We start from the raw sequence: 21423 nt of genomic DNA on the forward strand, positions 1-21423 counted from the left end.
CGGCATGGGAGGTCCCCTCCAACCAGACGTAATCTGCTGTGTTGGCCTTGTGTTTCTCGGGTCCCCCTTTTGACGTCAGCAGCCTGTGTGGAGAAGTCTCATACCAAGCCCTTAAGTTGCTGGAAATATGGTTTTGAAATCATCTTTTCTACTTCTTTAGTGTTTATTGGCGGCACCAACTAGACTGGAGTGTGGACAAGAGACTATGCAGAAAATAATAAACAAAAATTAAAATTAAAAATTAAAAATTAAATTAAAAAATAGAACAAAAATAAAAATAAAACAAAAAAGGAACAAACTAACAAAACAAAAAATAACCAAAGCTAGATTATTTTAAATGTATCAATTTATCTTAAAAGCAACAAATAAAACAAAACAAAAAATACCATAACTAGTATTTTTAAATTGATAAATTTCTCCTAAAAACGTAATAATCTCACATACATATTGTCTGATGTATATCCTATCCTTTTCCCCCTTTTACTGAAATAGAACGCCGTTAACGGTGTTCCTATTTTCAGAAATATCGAGCCTTATACATCAGTTATTTAATATCAGCTATATATTTATTATTACTATCACTTATATATCAGGCATTAAATGTCAGCCTTCTTCCATGATTGACCTCGTCTACATTATCTGACTTATATTGATACGTGTCTGTTTGTATTTATTTAATATACTGGGCAATTTATTGATAACTTTTTGAATCTCCCTCTTTTCTTAATAACTGGAGCTATGGCTACTTTGAAATCTGACTTGGTTAAGAGATGATTTGTTTATTGGTGAGAGGAACACTCTTCCCCTCAATGGTGTGGGGGTGGGTAACTTAAGTCGATCCTCTTCCTGTTTTCTTTTAATACATTGGCTTCTAAACTGACAACAGCACTTTTGTCATACTCCTGCACAATCCTTGTAAACATTTGAAATGGATGCAAGAAACAATATCTGATCTTTGAAAAATATTTGTGGGTGTTTTTTGTATCGTCTTCACTAAGATGTAAGATATTGTGGGTGTCATTTAGAAATGTATACAACTATAATTTGTCAGCTTCCTGGCAATGTTACCCACTGTGATTGGAGGCTATACAAACAAACAAATGTAAAAATAAAGATACACACCAAACAACTGTGTCACGATGCGACTGTCAACATCGTTTACCTATAGAAATTGTTCTGACCCGGGGCAGATTGGACCTCTTCCTAGAATGGGGTTAGTGCTCCATCCTATTTTTACCCTGGAAATAAGTGCAGTTGATCTAATGACAGTGTCATTAGCACACAAAGGTATTTATTGATCTCATGTTCACAAATTCAAACCTACATGCAATAATTACATTTTTAATTAGTCTTATCCGATCAGACGCTGGTTGTGGGTGCCTGAGAGGTCTGATAAAGGTAAACAAAAAATATATTCAAACTACTGTACTGTTAAAACATTCTGCTTCTTGTGGCACACAATAATATGTTGAGAATGTTTTATTTGACCCTGGCAAACTGTTATCCATTCTTGGAGTGCTCACTTTTGGAACATTTGGAATGTCCCACACCTGCATACACACAAATGACTGACTGAAATAAAAATAAATTCACTTTAATTAAGAATAAATGCCACGATAAATCCAAACTGACCAAGGTGTCAGAAAGAGGACTGTCTCCAGATGGCAAATTGACATGGACCACACTGTCCTCTTCACTTGAAGATGTTCCAGTGTAACCTAAGAAAATAAAAAGTGTCATGATTGATACAAGTATAAAATTAAAAATAATTATTCCCCTCCGTCTGTAACTATCATCGAATGTTGGTTTGAATCCTGAATTATTAGATTGACATAAATCAGAAAGGATTAAATCGAAACACAACATTTGTGTGAGATGTGTACATTATATTGTTCCTTTTAACTCTCATATTAGGATTTACATTGGGGCACAATAAACAAACTCCTCTCGTAGCACCAAATATACTATCAAGAGTTACATTTAGGTGCACAATGCTGTCTCTTGCAAGCTCTTTTACCAAACAAGCTAACGCTAGCTGCGTAAATATGACGCTCTTTGTATCAAAACAAAACAAAACGTACCTTCTTATATATCTACTTCAATCAACTTTTGTTTCCTCCGGCTTCGATTTCCATCACTTGTTCGTTCTCTCTATGTCTGGTCAGACATCAATCTGTTCCATGTAGCGTGCCCCCTAGAGGCCGGGAGGCGGAGCACTTCCGGTATGTTTTTCTTTTGTATGTGTTTTTGGGTTTGTATGTGTTTTTGACTTTGCATATCGTTTCTGTAAATGCAGCGTTTTTTTTGTTGTATTTGTTTTCAGGGTTTGTTTGTTTTTCATTTCATTATTTGCAGGTGTTTCCTGCTTATGTATGCGTTTTTGGCCGTTGTTCAGCGTTTGCACCTACCAGCCACCGTAGTATTGTGCCCTTAACACAATCTCCAAGCTGTGCAATAAAAATACCTTGACTTTCCAAAATGACAAGATCCCTCAACAAGGGCTCTAGGACCCTGTTCTCACATCGTCAGACCTGCAGAGTAAGGCCAAATAAATAGAGGATAACGAAGAATGGCAACCTGGTGGTAAATTGCTGAGAGTCCAATAAACGCCACAGATCTTGTGCTTTTTACGAGATGTGCCAAGCGGATTACAAATCTCAAAGTCATCGATATACAAATTCAGTAACATTCGCAATTCTCCTCCTGACAAAAAATGGTTATCCTTGAAAAACAAACCATCTCGAAAAGACTTGTATACCACTTATTCTCCTCTTTCCTCTGATATGAGATGACTGTCTAATGCTTTGTTAAGAATGTGACCATCAGTGAAAAGCTGCTGCAAAAACTTTAATAGTGGAACATCCTGCAGCGTTCTTTTATCTTTGTCATCCAAGATATATTCTATGGGTTCCACAACTTTAAAATTGTGTTTATAGTATTGTTTGCGTTTAAAGGATGTTGCCAAAGGACAACCTTTACCAATAGCCTTATACACAGGATTAGATGTACACAGAGCAGTTGCAAGTTCTTCAATGACCGACTGGTCAATGTAGATTGTAACTATTTAGTGTGTCATGGATCACATTTATTGTACTACACAAAGATGCTGTGCTCAACAAATATTGAAATTCTTCCAGCAATTCATCAACTGCAGCACTTGGCACATGACAAATATTTTCCAGCTTTAATAACACTGCTGCAATTTCTTTGCTCTATTATTTCTGGCTGATCCTTTGACGTATCTAAATCAACATCATCAAACTGACTTTCATCGCAAAATTCCTCATTGTTTGAAACACCCGACTCTCCAGTTTCACCTACACAAGTTCCTTGTACAACACCGTCCTTAAAATCTACTAATGAATGCAAGCTGTGCTTCCGACTTTTGTGTGACTTGAAGGTGCTGTATATGTTGGATTTGTATTCACAGCTTTTAAACATACAAGTGACTGTCTCATTGTTTCTCAGATGATGGCTTATGTGCACAAAATAATCACGTTCTGTTTCAAGTTCACCACAGCCACATAAATGACAGGAAAATGTAGTAAATATGTCAGCAGAGGGCTTTAAGATATTGCTACCAAAAGTGTATTCCAAGCCTTAAAAATGCATGGACGATCAGGATATATACACTTAATATGATGGCAACGCCCAAAATGGCTGTTTTAGTCTGTAATGTTTAAGAATTTGTGATCACTTAGGCGTTGTGCACACGGGAACGTTTGCGTTTATGCACAGTATGCGTATTCAAAAAAGTCTTCCGTTCACATGCATTCGTTTCATTTAACGTGTCTGTTCAAGAGACCGCTGGAAACGCTGTAGTACATATGCCGGGACTGTAAGTGGCGCTGTAACTTCCGCCACAAAATACACCAAAAGCAACGAAGAAGACTCCGTAGCAGCCCCGCAGCAATGTTGCCATGGCTACCCTTCTGTTTATGCCCCGCGGTGGATTTAGCAACATGTAGTTCATGTAATTCTCCATGTCCACTTGTTGCTGATGGTTGTGGTAGAGGAGCTGTAGATTTTGCACTAATATCTGTAGCATGGTCAGTAGCAGCGGGATATAGTAATTTCCTCAGCATGTAAATATATGGATAAATGCAACGGGGAAGTTAACTGAAAGAAACCGAATCTGTGGATATTGCATCGACCGACCAAGAAGCACGTCTCCGTGGAGAGGACGCGCTCAGAAAGAGAGATATTCTCTACAAACACCGGGTGAGATCGCTCCTCTGGGACACGCCGGACACAAACATTTCTCTTTTTGCCGCCGACGGGCGCAGGAGCAATGAACAATAATGGCCTGGATTAGGCAGTAAAGACAAGTTTGGTGTATCGCAGAGCGGACTGTTTAATTTTGTTTGTGTTGTTTGGCTGGAAAATTGTCAATATAATGGATCAATGCATGAAATCTGACTGTTTATTTTGTTTAAGGAGTATATTGGGCGTTAACAATTCTGGTTTGCCTTTTATAATATTATTTCATTCAAGAACCCCTTGTGCGTTTAATTAACACAGCTATTTTTGATAGTTGATCGTTACAGATGCTACAGCAGTGAGCAGGAGAGGTGGGGCTATCGTTCTTTTTTCAGGAAATATTCGTATAGAGGTGATTACACGGACTCGGTTGACCCCCCAGAGCGTTTCGTTTGCAAATCTATCCACCTTGGGACCCGTTATCGTTTGTGGGGTCCGTTTCTATCGGCCTCGTGTAAATAATAGGGCTATACGCACGCGAAACTATGCAGATACAAGCAGTTTTGTCCTCGTGTAAACGGCGCCTTAGACACTTCAGCGCCACAGTCTTTACACTGCCACAGAAACTAGACAAACAACAAAGAGAGAAAAGGGGGTGGGGGGGGGGGAATTAAACATTAGTGATGGTGCTTTACAGTCACCTCTGGGTCATGGTGATCTGCATCAGCTTTGATTACACAAAGCCATGCACTGTAAAGTAACTGTGTTTAATTTAACAAATAATTCGGGCCAGGGAATCTCTAAGCAGAGTAAACTAAACGAAAATCCTAACAGTTTGCTCAAAAGTTGAAGAGTAAGGAATTTGTTTGTTAAATGGACTTACCAAAACAACATGAGGTCCCCAAAGTGTAAGGTTCTGTTCCACATCACACCAACATCAGATAGAAAAACCAGCAATAAAAATAAAGATGAGCAGAAATTAAAAATAATAATAATGGTAAATGAAAAAAGGTAATTGATTGCCAATGATTACTAACTTGTGTTAGGCCAATGACTCAAAATCCTACAAACTCCTTTGTGACAAACAATGTTACGTTTTATTTTTTTGAATAGAGCCTAAATATTACTGGATGTCTGGATGTGGTACACTTTTGCTAAATGTTTAGACAAATTGCTTGTGTTACCGCCCTTACATGCTAAACTGTTATTGCACTTGATGGCACCTTTTAAAAAGGGAGAAGCTTTTCTTTCTTTCATTGTACATGTATAATGACTAGGGCTGTCAAGTTAACGCGTTAATAACGAGTTAACGCAAAAAAAAATTAACGCCACTAATTATTTTAACGCGATTAACGCATGTGTATTTTTTGTCCTCGGCCGCCGTAGTTTCAGAGCGCATCGAGTGTAAAATACCATCGACAAGCTGATGCTGACAGCCCCGCTCCTGCCGCCCGCTTGTGGCAGACCACACTTCCACGCTCACTGGCAGGCCCGGACTGGCCATCGGGAGGACCGGGAGGGAGTGTGTATGTGTGGCGCGACTCGCGCGAGCGAGGCACACCTTACGTGTTGTTGTTGTTAGCATCTGGTGCTAGCTAGCTGCGCTAACGGATATAAGGAGCTGTTTCAATGACATTTCGCCGACAACTGCGCCGAGCACTTGACTTTATGCAGGTAGCCAGACAGTGTGACATTGTACGAAAAGTCAGCACACTCAGCACGGATAGTACGCGCAACATTATTGCAGCGTCCAGGCAGCTCCCATTCGAGCATATATGCCTTGAGCTGCACATAGCTCAACGATCCATCACAGTGTCTCCACACACACACACACACACACACACACACACACACACACACACACACACACACACACACACACACACACACACACACACACACACACACACACACACACACACACACACACCACACACACACACACACACACACACACACACACACACACACACACACACACACACACACACACACACACAGTATTATTGTATGAGAGAGGTTCCAGGTTGAATTGAGGCGAATATTTGTAATGTTCAGAGGTTGTTGTGTTTAATATTCATGAGAATATTTGTCATTGTTCAAATGATAATAAACAAACATATAAAGCATATTTGTCCACTCATATGTTGATAAGAGTATTAAAAACTTGAAAGATATCCCTCTAGGTACATTTAGAACAGATAAAAAATGTGCGATTAATTTGCGATTAATCGCGATTAAATATTTTAATCGACTGACAGCCCTAATAATGACATTAAATGATTCTATTCTATTCTATAGCCAAAAGCAATAAATGATTTCTCACTTTTGGCAAAGAGCATTGTCCACCTCAAGACGGGTAACATTTAACCACACCTCGGAGCACTTAGTTCTCTGTCCGCCATCTCCGCCGTGTGTGTGTGTTGCATGGATGTAAAAGCCGCGTGTGTGTAAACTGCCCCGCCCCCTCGCACACATACGGGTAGGGATGGGTACCGAGCCCCGGTATTAAACGGGCCCAGAGGCTGAATTATGAAAGACCGTGGTACCGTTAAGCTCCGACGTTATCGGTATTTTTATCGGTACTGGAGACATGTAAAAAATATGTCATATGTATTATGCTACATAAACATTATATTGCTGTTTTAGTTTTGCCAACTCCGTTTCTAACATGCAAAAAGACAAAAAAAATGCGTCTATGATGTATTTTCGATCTCCCTGTCTGTGTGTGCGAGGGGGCGGGGCAGTTTACACACACGCAGCTGCTACATGCAGCAACACACACGGCGGAGATGGCGGAGAGAACTAAGCGCTCCAAGGTTTGGTTATATTTTACCCGTCTCGATGTGGACAAAGCTCGTTGCCAAAAGTGCAATAAACCTTTCGCATGTAAGGGCGGTAACACGAGCAATCTGTCCAAACATTTAGCTAAAGTGCACCACATCCAGACGGAGAAATGCACCGTTTTCGACAGCCTTTCCGTTGCCCCATCCACGAGTAACGTTTCCACGTCAGGTATGTTATGTCAACACACTCTCACTCCATAAACGTCCAGGAGCGACGCTTGGTCAGGGTCCCGAGGCGTGCAGTTGGGACGCTCCTAGGCTCCTTCAGCTTCATAAACAGACGCAAATAGCTTTCAACTGATTGCAATGTATTCCCATCTGTGGCGGGATTTGACGCTCATGGAAGCACGGCATTCGTTTGTGTCGGAGGCTGTTAAAGGCAATGTGAGCGTCCATTCCCATTGGATAACGGAGAATTGTACACCCGGAAGTAAGTATTCCCCTTACTGTCGATTGATTTGACAGTGATATCTCCACTACTCATCAACTCAAAAACACCAGATTATCCTTATTAATTAAACGACATTGATAGGTTTTAGTGTGTGTACAATGCTTTTGTCACGTTTTCCCCTTCAATTCTGAGAAACAAGTAGTTTTCTAAGAGTTTTGGATGGCCGAAGACATTACATTACCCACAATCCTCTGTAGCAACCATAGACTGTATACAAAAATTAAATAATACATTATTCCGAGTGTGCTTGCTTTTCTCTTTGAAAGTCATCACATAACGGCATTGTAATACACGTTTCGGCTGCATTAAATTAAAGGGGACCTATCATGCAAAATGCACTTTTGTACGTCTTTTATACATGAATATGTGTCCCCGGTGTTTCAGGGAACTCACCAAGTGTCAGAAAACACAACACTCTCTATTTTCCTCCATACCCAAATCTCTAAAAAAGGGGCTGCAACGGATCTGATACAGACTGATCCAGATTTGAACACTTCTATGTCGTCACAGAAGTGGCGCTACGGCTATTGGGCCAACTCTCCACCTATCAGGGGAATGTGGGGTTGGGCCACGGCCGGCCATTGCCGCTCGAAAGCGCTGGAGACGCTGTAGTACATATGCCAGGCCTGTAAGTGGCGCTGTAGTCTGCCACAAAAGCAGCGAAGAAGACTTCCCGTCCATAGTTACCATGGTTACCCTTCTGTTTATTCTCCGCTGTGGCTTTTTTTCTCCCTCCCCGAGGCAAGCGTTTGCTCCCGCTGCTTTAATTCAATGCAATCCCTCCCCGTCGAGGCAAGCACTGTAATTCTCTCCGGTTAGTCCACCAGCAGATGACAAACACCCACCTCTCCGCCTCTTCCAAGGAACGAGGGGACCGTGCGGCAGAGTTTCAGTTTCAGTTTCTTTCGCCGGTCAAGATGTCCGTTAAAGTTGAAATCTTCCGGGCAAAATTAGAAAAGTGCCGGTCAAAGGTCTTCTTTGTTATTTATTGAGCTTTAAAACAAATGAATAACGACTCTATAGGCCTATAATAATATAATAAAACCATAGACTGTATATATAAATAAAACACGGAGGACGGAGATCTTTTTTTCTCCCCCTCTTGACCATGGATGTATAATAAGAACTGGATACAGCGTGGGAGGCGGGGCCTCATTCATTCCTATGAGAGTTGCTCATTGGCGCATGATGATAAAATGGCCCAACTTTTGAGAGAGCGAAACGTCACAGATTACCCGTCATGCCTGAGAAGTACCCGTATGTGCGCTCATAGCGCATGCGCTACTTTAACCACGCTCCCCAAAATGCTCGTTCACATCAAGCACGTCAATTTCAAGAGAAGAAGAAGAAACACGTAACAGCACCGCACGTTCATGACAGCATGGTAATGGATTGTTATTATGATGGATTTGATATTAACGAGGCGGCCTTGGCAGTTAGCAGCTAGCGGCTAGCTAGTAATTATGCTAATTTACACATCAGTCGTTATGTAGGCTACTTTTATATTACGCTGATGTAACAGGATCTAGTGATATCCAAGCAACAGAGCTTAATTTAGCATGATACTTGTGTGGGTTGTAGCCTACATGAAACCACTTGGTAATATATACAAATATATGTATTTGGAGTTATGATCAATTGTGATTTAAATCTTTATCTAAAAAGTAAAGCTGATGATGGATTACTGTGGTGGAGTTAAAATAACAATAGCCTATTTCTCTTTGAAATGTGATGGAGTAAAAGAATAGTAACTGTGATTATTCATGTTAAGTACCCAACAAGTAACTAAAACGTATAATACTTGAAGGAAAGGTGTAAAATGTTTCCATAAATACCAATATCACACACTACGACACAGACTATAACACCCCTTGTTGTTAAATACCAACCATGTGTGTATATATATATATATATATATATATATATATATATATATATATATATACATACATGTATGCCGCTAAAACTGTGTAATATACCAGGCTGCTAAATCCTCGAAACTGTTACAGGATGTGTATTTTGTAAAATGTGTAACTTTTTTTATTATAATTTCTGGTTTTTAATCTTTAATACTTTTTGTATGCATACTTTAAGTAACATTAGGCTGTCTTTGGCTCTTTTCTGCTGTAACAATGTAAATGTATTCTGATTCTGATCTAATTGATATGTTTTTGTCACAGTTTGTTTCCCTATATTGCGGCACTTGTTTTGTTTAAGATTATTTCTCCTTTTTTTACAGACATCCCCAACCATAGTGGAATGCTGTTGTAAAGGATTGCATTGATCCGTGCATCAATACCTTCACCCAGCTTTGAGGCTGAATGAAATCATCTTGTGGGTGGGAAAAATGTGAAAAAATAAATCTCACAAAGAGTAACTTTCTGGTGTAATCATTATAATAACAAAGACAAGCACTTTTAGTAACAATATATAAAATCATTCAGCAGCAGAGGTTGGGGTGAAAACAGCATTTCTCATCACATCTCCTCTTCATCCCATCTCCTCATCATATCCAGTGCCAGGAGAGCTAATCCAAAGACCTCATCACACCTCCTCTTCATCCCATCTCCTCATCAAATCCAGATCTTCAGCATCATCACCAATGTCTAGACCCCGGGGGGTTCCCTATATGCTCACGGCTGCATTTCCCCCTTTAGATATACGATTTCAGGATCGGGGTCTAATCGCCAAAGACTTAACATTTATCATATGGCATGTGTCAATAAATGTTCTTTAAACAAAATGAAGTCTCTCCTGATTTAACTGTCTGGACCACATCCTCAACTTTTTTTCAAACCATAACATGCCTTCAGAGGGCTCTCCTGTTGATCATGTTTGGTGAATCTTTTAATAGATTCATTGTAATCAATATTATATTACCTTTTAATCTATATAAATTGTATTAAAAATTGTTGTCACTATTTTTTTCACCTAGTTCTACTATGCCAGCCATCAGAGGTATACATTTTGTAACATCTCTTTTAGGTCCTCATTTCTTATTTTTGTGAATTTCTATATAAAATGCTGATTTCTACCTGAAATGCTTATGTATTTTTAATTACATTTTCGTAGAGCTTTGACTTTTTCAGCTGAATAAATATAACTCTAGATGGTTTTGTTGCCAGCTTCACTGTTGAGCTTTATGTTGTGCCCAGCATTCTCCTGTGCTCTGAAATCAAAATGTGGATAAGCATAAAACAACACTAAAATAAACACTACAATACAACTTGTTATTTGACACATACAAGGTTGTTCATTTGTGTGTATAAATATACAACACAGGCTATATACATATATATATATACATATACAAGTATAATTAATACAACTGTTAATTTGATTAGAGCTTTGACACATATATCTTTATTTATATATGTATAAGTATGACGACTTCCTCGGGCGATATCATATGGTATAGCTAATTAATCTGGGTCAAAACGTGTTGTGCCCACATGCAAAGGTTGTAAACTCTGGTTTATCCCTGCGTGGTATTATAGTAATAGCAAACAGCAACGTTCAACTCCTTTAATGGTATATTGCAAGTGCAATAAGAAGCTACAGGGACGTTAATGTACGTCGGTAATATTAACTTTATTTAATACAAGATTTACATCATACAGCCCATGTAGTATAATATTTTACAAATGATGAATTACAGCAAACATGTGCAATATATCCATTATTACAGCTCCGTGGGCTGGCAGTAAGGCGATATGGGTCCGTTCTTATTGTGCATCCATGGGTAAAGGTAAAACTCATGTAGTACTGAACACATCACATCACATGAACGTGCCGGCGGCGCGGTCCCGTGGGTTAGGTGCGCGTTCATAATGCAGAGGGAAATAACTCTCAGAATAACGTTATTAGCACATTTTTACAACTTGAGGAACGAATGTTTTTAATAAGGGCTATACAAGTGTTCATACTGGGTAGTTTATTTAGTTTAAAAAAAAATATCCAACGATTTACAGACCACTCTTTCCCCATGTAAGTCAATGGGAAAAAGTGTTTCCGGGCCTGGCAACCAAACGGAAGTGTAGTACCGCCGTTTGGCCGCCACGAATATTTTCATCTGAGTCCGGCGCACTTCCTGGGGGCTTGCTCTTGACTTGGTCAGAGCACGTCTTGGTAACACTTTACAATAAGGTACACAAAATGTGCTTAGTTACTGCTTAGTTACTGAGGAACTACTAGATAGTTAATGGTTAGTTAATGAGTAGTTCCTCAGGGACTGCGATTGAGGAACTGATGGTTAGTTACTGGTAAACAGACTGGGGGTACTGCATTAACGAATCATTCGTTAATGGTTAGTTAATGAGTAGTTCCTCAGTGAACTTATGGTTAGTTACTGGTAAACAGACTGGGGGGTACTGTATTAACGAATCATTCGTTAATGGTTACTTAATGAGTAGTTCCTCAGTGACTGCGATGGATGGTTAGTTAGTTACTGGTAAACAGACTGGGGGTTACTGTATTAATGAATCATTCGTTAATGGTTACTTAATGAGGAGTTCCTGGGAGACTTTGATTGAAGCAATGGTCCGCTGCAGCAGGGCACTTTTAAACCTGCCATCTTCGGCTGGCTTGGGTCCCACACTGGATCAACTGGTGGAGGTGGATCCGACTGTCGTTTTACTGCTTAAGTCATCATTATTTACCTTACCATTACTTAGGCCGTTTGGGTACGGTAAACTCAAGGAACGCAAACAAAAACAGTAGTTACCCATTACCTAATGATTACCTTACCGTTACTAAAACAGTAGTTACCCATTACCTAATGCTTACTTTACCATTCATTAAGCAGTATGTGTCCCCTCAAGTAAAGTAATGCATCAAAAACAGTAGTTACCCATTACCTAATGCTTACTTTACCATTCATTAAGCAGTATGTGTCCCCTCAAGTAAAGTAATGCATCAAAAACAGTAGTTACCCATTACCTAATGCTTACTTTACCATTCATTAAGCAGTATGTGTCCCCTCAAGTAAAGTAATGCATCAAAAACAGTAGTTACCCATTACCTAATGCTTACTTTACCATTACTAAAACAGTAGTTACCCATTAACTAATGATTACCTCACCATTATTTAAGCAGTTTAACAAACAAACAAACCCTGTGCACTCAAGTTTACATTTTTATTTAAACAACAATCCAAAGGACACTAATAACAAAAACGAGGTTGCTTTCAGAACTTGTGAAAGTGGCGTATGTCATGCAGCAATCTGTCTAAGGGACCATCTTTGTGTTCATTTGCCAGCCAATGTGTCCACTCGATCAAAGCAAGATGACTCTTCAGAGTCTTCACTGTGCGGTTTCCTCGCAGTCTCCAGACCTGTGACTTGTAAGTTGACCAAGCCCGCTCAATGTTTTGGGTGTGGGTTCACAAATGAACGGCTGTGGTTCACAAATGAACGGCTGTGGTTCACAGAGAAATGGACAAAGCCACTTTCTGCGATTGCAGTGATGTATGCCCTCCACATGTCCGTTATCACCGTGGTCCCTTGGCGAACGTATTTTGTGACCAGAGGAATTAAGTGGCGCCTTGATCTTTGTTTCACCAGCCTCAGGATAGGTCTTCTCCTTGTTCCTCTGATGCCCAGCATACCAAAGACCCATGTTCTCCTCCTCCACGTAGGACCGAATCTTCCCCTACCATACTGTAATAAAGCAGTGAAAAAGGACAACAAAATTATATAAAAATAAACATCAGTAATTTCAATTGATAAAAAGTCAAATGTGTTTGTTATATGCGTTCTTTTACAATTAAAAAATATTCACTTCCTTTCTCAAAAAAGAAGAGAAAAATATTAAAATGTAGTGGTACAAACAGAAAAGGCTGTTTAATTTTATTAAGTTAAAGTTTGCTTATTTTGCTGCAAGAAACATGAAAAGGTAAGATAGATATTGGAATTAGATGATATATAAATAGATTAAGCACTTTTAAAATGTTAGTAATAAAATGTACGAATAAGGATTTATTTCCTTATTGATCTGATTGGATGAGATACTTCTTAGCTTCTAAATTCTTTTTTTCTGTTATTTGACTGTGTATACACTGTGGAGCTGGCTCTCTCTAATGTATACTCTGTCTTGGAAGCCTAAGCACGCCAGTCATAAGGGTGTGAATGACACAATTATAAAATTACATTACTTTGCTCAGTCATTTGTTAATCTCTGACCTTAAAAGATATGTTATTATTTCACCTTGAAAAACAACGTTTTTAGTTTTAGTGAGGCCAAAGGCTAAGGCTCTGTAGTTTATACACACCTTCCTTTTGTGGTAGAAGTTGCTTTCGTCCAGCATGACAAATTCGTTTGGTCCTCCAAGTCTCTGCTTTCCCCTCCTTTCTCTCCTCCTGATTGCACTCTTGCAGACCTTCCTCAACTTCTGGCTAATTGTTGACAGCGTACGACTGCTTCCTGCCACGTCATCCTGCAGCATGTCAATTTGCCTTAGCTGCAGTCCCTTGGAAAATCTGTTAAAGATCAATATAAAATTACTAAATATGAACAAAAACATATGAAGACGAACGCATTCAGCACCAGTGGCTAATGTATTAATTATATAATTCACATTAGACATTTGTTATTACTCAAAATGAAACAGAATATTTTAATGTTGCTAATTAATTTTATCTATCAAGTTTCCCTATATCAGAGCATCTACGCATGTATTTTTAAGCTATTAGAATAATCACACATTTAAACATTCTGAACCCATTTTTTTGTTGAGGAACATTTTGAATGCAGGAATTTTACTGTAACAGAGTATTCGTACACTCTGGTACTTCTACTTTTACTCTAGTACAAGATCTGAGTACTTCTACTCAAGTGCAATATCTGAGTACTTGTGTTTTACTCAAGTACAATATCTGAGTACTTCTACTTTTACTCAAGTACAATATCTGAGTACTTCTACTTTTACTAAAGTACCCGATCTGAGTACTTCTACTTTTAATCAAGTACAAGATCTATACTTATACCACCTCTGTTTATAGCCTATGAAAAAATTAGAAAACGAAGGCTAAAGCTAATGTTAGCAGATAGTGACAATGTATCCTAGTTAGCTAGCTCAACGATTCCTTAAATAATATTGCGACAGAAACATTTTTTTGTTCACATCACGCTCTGCTGCTCCAACAGGGAGCTCTGCTCTGAACACCCGAACAGTAAGGCGATATGGGTCCATTCTTATTGTGCATCCATGGGTAAAGGTAAAATCTTTATATATACAGTCTATGGGTAAAACGCATGTAGTACTGAACACGTAACATGAACGTGCCGGGCGGCGCGGTCCCGTGGGTTAGATGCGCGTTCATAATGCCGAGGGAAATAACTCTCGAATATTGTCATCAGAGTCCGGCGCAGTTTGTTTGTAGCCTTTATTTAACCAGGTAAAAAATCCCATTGAGATCAACTATCTCTTTTTCAAGGGATACCTGCAGTTCCTGGGGGCTTGGTGTGAAAGCGACGCCAATGTGCCCCGCCACACCTCCAAGCCGCCTGCGTTGTGAATTGCCAAATAACTAGCATTTAGTCCGCTAGCTCAATGCTAACATATAATGGATAACGGAATTGACGCGCTAACTGAAATTAGCATTTAGATATCGGCAATGTTAAACAACAGTCAACATGCTTAAAATAAACGTAATACTTACAGGCATTCATTTGCTGTGCTCTGAGGAAATGACTGATATTATTGATGAATTAATATTACCTGTAAATGTATTTCATCCAGCTGAACAAGGATAATTTGCTCCTCTCAAACAGGGACAAACACCTCACTGACTTCTTCGTCGTTTTCCCTCTGTGTTTTTTACGTCGGCACTTCCTACAAAAGACCAATCGTAAATTCCTAGTCCTTTTTTCCTGATAAAGAACTTATCTTTGTAACATGACATATCAGTAAACAGAGGAAGTCATCGTTAAAACCCGTGCTAAAAATGTAAGACTTACCACTGCAGTCCGTCGACGTTTGAGTGTTTCTCCAGTTTCCTCCTTTTTGCAGAGTTTGCATTTCATTTTTCCTTGAAGCAATTCCATTTTCATTAAAAGTCTGTTTGGTGTGCAGTGTCATGATAACCTAAAACCATAGACTACTGCGGCGTTACTACTGCGTTACTGCGGCCCGTCCACAAACCCTAACACCCAGCGTAGTTCAAGATGTGCTGCCGCTGCCAGGCCAGACCGGAAGTTGAAGCACAGCGAACTCCGCCGCGGAGCGCACTAGCGCCCGAGCACCCTGATCCTCATTTCTTGTTCACACGATTCAAACCAATAGTTTTGATGTTTTGAATCAGGTATTTCATCTTCCTTGTTAAATTGACAAAGCACAGCTTCTGTATCTTCACTGATATACAATTAAAATATTAAAACCGTAATAAAGTGTTAATGCGCTGCAAATCGGGATCCGGCTGGAGCACTACGCAAGACACGCCCCTTCATAGCATTCACGTGCTACGATTGGCCATGAGCCTGTCACGTGCATCTCGGCTGAAAATGGACATGAGGAGAAGCAAACGAAAGAAGATGGGGTCCCGCAAGCGTTTGTTGTCAGAATGTAAGTATGAATTGAAATTTCTTTTTTATTTGAAAAATTAGTAACACTGCTTCGCGAAATCATCTCAATTGACACATGTATTACACTTTTTGTTCTGTGCTATCTGATTTGAGGTTGCTAGCTAAACCACGAGGACCCACCGTGACACAGTTGTTACATAATAATAATAATAATAATAATAATAATACATTACATTTATAAAGCCCCTTCCTGGAGCTCAAAGCGCTTACATGACATTTAAATGTTCTGTAAAGTTCCTTATACAGCTTTAGACTTGTTTTTATCTCATAAAGTCCTTAAGTGACACACCCTGAACAGTCTGGTGGGTCATGTGCTGGGCTAACACATGTGACAGAACTAGCTACATTTCAGAGGCTTGTTTTTGGTTGCTAAAGGTACAAATCAAGCCATTTAAGAATTAAAATGCTTACATAACATGTCCTTTGTTACATTTAACCTGTTAACATTTCTTGATCAAATTGATGTGAAACAAATTAGATAAAAATCGCTGTGACACTGATGTCACATCGGGACATTAACCTTAAACTTTCACAGTAAATCTGGAGTAACACATATGTCACAATTAGAAATATGATTATGATCTGCTCAGTTAATTTAGCTGATCCAATTATATTTAGTTAATATATTCTTTATTCTTCAATTCAAAGAATGTTCAAACAAATTTAAATCAAAAAATCCTCCTCATTCATTAAGTTATAAATAAGAGTTACTTTACCATTAAAGTTCAATGTGACATTGTCAGAAATGTGGTCTATTTAGTCTAAATTATGTTCCCCTTAATTTCCCCAAAAGTAGAAATGGGTCTGGGTTCTTATGGGTTAAATTAGTTAAATTGTTAAATAAGTAAATGACATTAGGGCGCTAGAAACGAGAGTATTTTATTTTAACACAGCATTGTTTTTTGCGTTCAAAATTAAAACAGGCTAACCTTTTAACGCTGATTTGGGTGACTTGTGTAATTCGTGGAGAACCGAAGAGTTTTCGTTTTGGGGGTGTGGGGGGTCCGACTCACAGATACCCCTTTCACACCAACGCAACTCCGGTTCAAGCTCCGTGCTAGAGCTTTTCAGGTTCGGAACCGGTACTTCGGTTTAGCTCCGGCTCTTTTCACACCGCTCAGAGACCGACTGGTATTGCCGCTGCTGCGTCATGACGTCACAGTTTATGTCGCTGATTTTCTCCCCAACGGAGCTCACCTCACAACAACAACGGGCCGGGGACTGCGTTGCTTTTAATCATACGAAGCCAGATTAAATTAAATAACGACTTCTCCAACCTTATACTTTTCTCCAGAGTGCCGTGGTTCATTGTTTATTAATGTGTTTCAGCGGCATTTACCGACCGCTGCAGTGCTGGCCGGCTGCTCTTCCACGAGTGTATTCTCCCGTTAGCTCCGGGTTAGCTCACACGGCTCTAAAGTATTCACTGTCTGACTGTCACACAAGCAGCTGTTGCATATCCCCAGTTCCCCTTAAGTGAATGTGTGTCAGTCTGAATTGACGCTGTTTGGTGTCAGTCTGAATTGACGCTGTTTGGCATCACAACGCTGTTATGAAAGTTTCTCTGGTATAACATGGGTGATGTTAGCATAGCAACCGAAGCTAAACTGACTACTTGCTAAGCCGATTTCTACAGGCACTTTTTACCGACGTATTTTTCATTATGATTCTACTTGTGATAGTCGGACATGACAACCTGTGCAGCCCATGTATTGATTCCATCCGATAGCTGCTATAATAACAAACAAAACGTCTGCCTGCTCTCCACAATGACCAATAACAGCGAACGGATGGTCAAAGTAAGGTACAAATAAACAGAATCACACGAAGCCTGGTTAGTGTTGCCTGACTTTATAAAGCGTGTTTTTTTTTTACAAGTGTGTGGTTGCGTTCTAGTCACTTTGTTCAGCACTACTGCTTGTTACAACTTTTATTTGCCGTACTCGCCTTAACTGTTAGCTCAGGTTAATCTCGCCCCCCTCCAACGTAAGCGTGACGTATGCGGTTCTTGCTTCTAGACGGACAACTTTTTGGTGCTCGAAACGAACCGGATTCCGGAGCTTAGAGGCTGCTCCGCTGCGGTGTGAACAGGAAAACCCGGTGCTTTTCAAGCACCAGCACCGAACCGGCCCCGAAACACCGTTGGTGTGAATGGGGTAAGACTGACGGACAACGGAACGCCGCTCCAGCACTTCAAATATTGCAGTACCCATAAGGATGCCTTATACATGCCGCAGTTTTTGCGTGGCTGTGTCTTTAGTTGTAAGCCCATTGGCGATCTGTTGTTATTAGCATCTGGTTAGCTAGCTAGCTATAAAGAGCTTTTTCTACAACCAGGTGGAAGAGAGCTCTCTCCTGACAGGCTGAGAGGCTCAAATAACCTCAGCTCAGTGAGGTTAAGGCACACCTTGATATGATCATTATAGTTATATAAAAAAAAGAGACTAAATGAAAAACAGCTATAAAATACTTTGACAGTAACATAAACGTTTTTTAAAATAACAAGAATACAGTTTAAAAGGGGAGTGATTTGTAAAATATCCATAAAGAAAAAGAGAAATCTGCTTACAGGTCTGTTTCATATGGGTGTGCACCAGATTGATGCATTTAACTTCAACATTTAAAAACAAATTTGCACACATCTTGTCACAGCATGAAAGAAAGGCGAAATGAATGGGCTGTGATTTTAGTATTTTTAAGCAGAAATTGAGTTCAATAATTTGTACGGCCCTTGGAGAAAGTTGTAAAAATTGAAATGGCCCTTGAGCGAAAAAAGTTCCCCACCCCTGATCTAAATAATAATAAAAACCCTTGATTTGTAACTTAACATCTCTGTCTCCTATTGATCAGAGTATATTATAAAGAATAGCCAGTTAATTGAAGCATTATAGCGCAGGCCTTTGTCAGATGGTATATTACGCTGTTTTTTCTGTTTCGAATAGTTCTCTCTTTTTTTCACCATACGTGTGTTTGCATCCCTGAATATAAGTAGGCCTATAATGTTAAACAGAACATGCTGTGATGTCGCTCTGTTCAGAGTGACACCAGTGTTTCCAAACAACTCCATCTCTGTTGGTCTCTGCACGCTCACATTAACCTGCAGTGTCAGATTTTTTAAAAAAAACAGGGAGAGCACCTTCTCCGAACTGTTCCATTTAAAGGCTGCTGAGACATGAGGATGCCAGGCTAAAACTTGGCAATATTGATGCGTTATAAATTAGAAACGGAGCAATCTCGATATAGCGTTAAATCCACATTGTGGATCGTCTTATCAGTTATCTCTATTAAACATGATTGGATAAAAGTAGAGCTGATTGCCCAAACCTAACTTCTGTATATAAAGGTACACACCCCAAACACAATAACTAACATTTAAACATTACTTTGAGCAAAGCTACACGACTAGTAATACCTTTACACTACACCAATTCATTACACAATTTTGTATGTAAGGATTACACTACCACTATATAACACTAGTACAAGAATATTATCAATACTAATAAACCCATATCCAAACTGATTTCTGCACTACAGACATCATTAGGATAGGCAACAACAAAGTACTGTTGTTAAATAGTTAAATATTTGTCTTTTTTTCTGTTTCAGTCCTGACCCCAGAAGACGCCATAACCCGCTACAAGCGTGTTCTTGAGGCGGTGAACAAGGGCAACAATAAAACGGCGGCTTACAGAGCGGTAGGAGTGGACCGCAAAACCATTGCCGACACTGCAGGAATTGCAGAACTGCATGCCGTGAACCCGGGCATCTTCCAAGATATCCGGGGAACACTGAAGAAGGAGGAAACCCTTCTCTGTTTCTCGGAGATGTGTAAGTCTGCCATAAAGGACCAACATTTAGAGGGGAAGGTCCAGGACTTAAAGACGAATGGAGGACTATTATCCATTAATCCAAAGGGGAAGTGAGGAAGGAATGGATGTTTTTTTGCTTTGCACTTGTTTTTAGTTTTTTTTTATAAAAAGTCGTTTTTATTTACATTTTTTTTTTTTTTATGTTCATCCTTGTTTCAATAAAAATGTAAAACTTCAGTGGCTGTAGATCCGTCATTGTCATCAACAGTGTTTGTTTGTTTGTTTGTTTGTTTGTCTGTTAGTTAAACTGCTTAACTAATGGTAAGATAATAGTGAGGTAATCATTAGTTAATGGGTAACTACTGTTTTAGTAATGGTAAAGTAAGCATTAGGTAATGGGTAACTACTGTTTTTGATGCATTACTTTACTTGAGGGGACACATACTGCTTAATGAATGGTAAAGTAAGCATTAGGTAATGGGTAACTACTGTTTTAGTAACGGTAAGGTAATCATTAGGTAATGGGTAACTACTGTTTTTGTTTGCGTTCCTTGAGTTTACCGTACCCAAACGGCCTAAGTAATGGTAAGGTAAATAATGATGACTTAAGCAGTAAAACGACAGTCGGATCCACCTCCACCAGTTGATCCAGTGTGGGACCCAAGCCAGCCGAAGATGACAGGTTTAAAAGGGCCCTGCTGCAGCGGACCATTGCTTCAAAGTCTCCCAGGAACTCCTCATTAAGTAACCATTAACGAATGATTCATTAATACAGTACCTCCCAGTCTGTTTACCAGTAACTAACCATTAGTTAACTCAGGAACTCCTCATTAAGTAACCATTAACGAATGATTCATTAATACAGTAACCCCCAGTCTGTTTACCAGTAACTAACCAACCATCCATCGCAGTCACTGAGGAACTACTCATTAAGTAACCATTAACGAATGATTCGTTAATGCAGTACCCCCCAGTCTGTTTACCAGTAACTAACCATCAGTTCCTCAATCGCAGTCCCTGAGGAACTACTCATTAACTAACCATTAACTATCTAGTAGTTCCTCAGTAACTAAGCAGTAACTAAGCACATTTTGTGTACCTTATTGTAAAGTGTTACCAAATATAGCATGATACAGATGTAGCGTCTTATTTAGGACAGTTTGAAACGCGAGGGTCGTGGTTGGCTCATGCACGGTCCGTGATCGGCCCGTGAAAGGTTAGTGATGAAGAGCCTGCCCCCAGTCTGACTTGATACCGCCCCTGTGATAAATAAATTTGATTATTGTGAAGCCAGCTGCAATGGATCATTGATCCACCAGGGGGTGCAGTGGGGTTCCACACTGGAGCTCATGTGAAATCAACTTCGATACAGTAAACTGGATGTACAGTATGTCTGGTACTACTGTATAGAGGATCTTTGTTAAGATCCATATGTCACGGATAGGATCATAGTCTGTGCTAAATAAGACATGTAATCATTTACAAAACATCACCATGTTGTTATTTAACAAAATAATGTTGTTTAGTCGAAAAA

General features: G+C 39.5%; 1 protein-coding gene across 1 annotated transcript; it reads left to right on the forward strand.

The window, feature by feature from the left end:
* Window positions 1–15747: 15747 nt before the first annotated feature.
* On the forward strand, window positions 15748–20211 carry LOC117498538 (coiled-coil domain-containing protein 106-like). Its single transcript, XM_034150697.1, has 2 exons — window positions 15748–16057; window positions 19687–20211. Exons 1-2 carry the CDS (start codon window positions 15889–15891, stop codon window positions 20001–20003), a joined length of 486 nt encoding a protein of 161 aa, XP_034006588.1. The 5' UTR covers window positions 15748–15888; the 3' UTR covers window positions 20004–20211.
* Window positions 20212–21423: the final 1212 nt, after the last annotated feature.

This window comes from Trematomus bernacchii, unplaced genomic scaffold (assembly GCF_902827165.1).
Source record: "Trematomus bernacchii unplaced genomic scaffold, fTreBer1.1, whole genome shotgun sequence".
Lineage (NCBI taxonomy): Eukaryota > Metazoa > Chordata > Actinopteri > Perciformes > Nototheniidae > Trematomus > Trematomus bernacchii.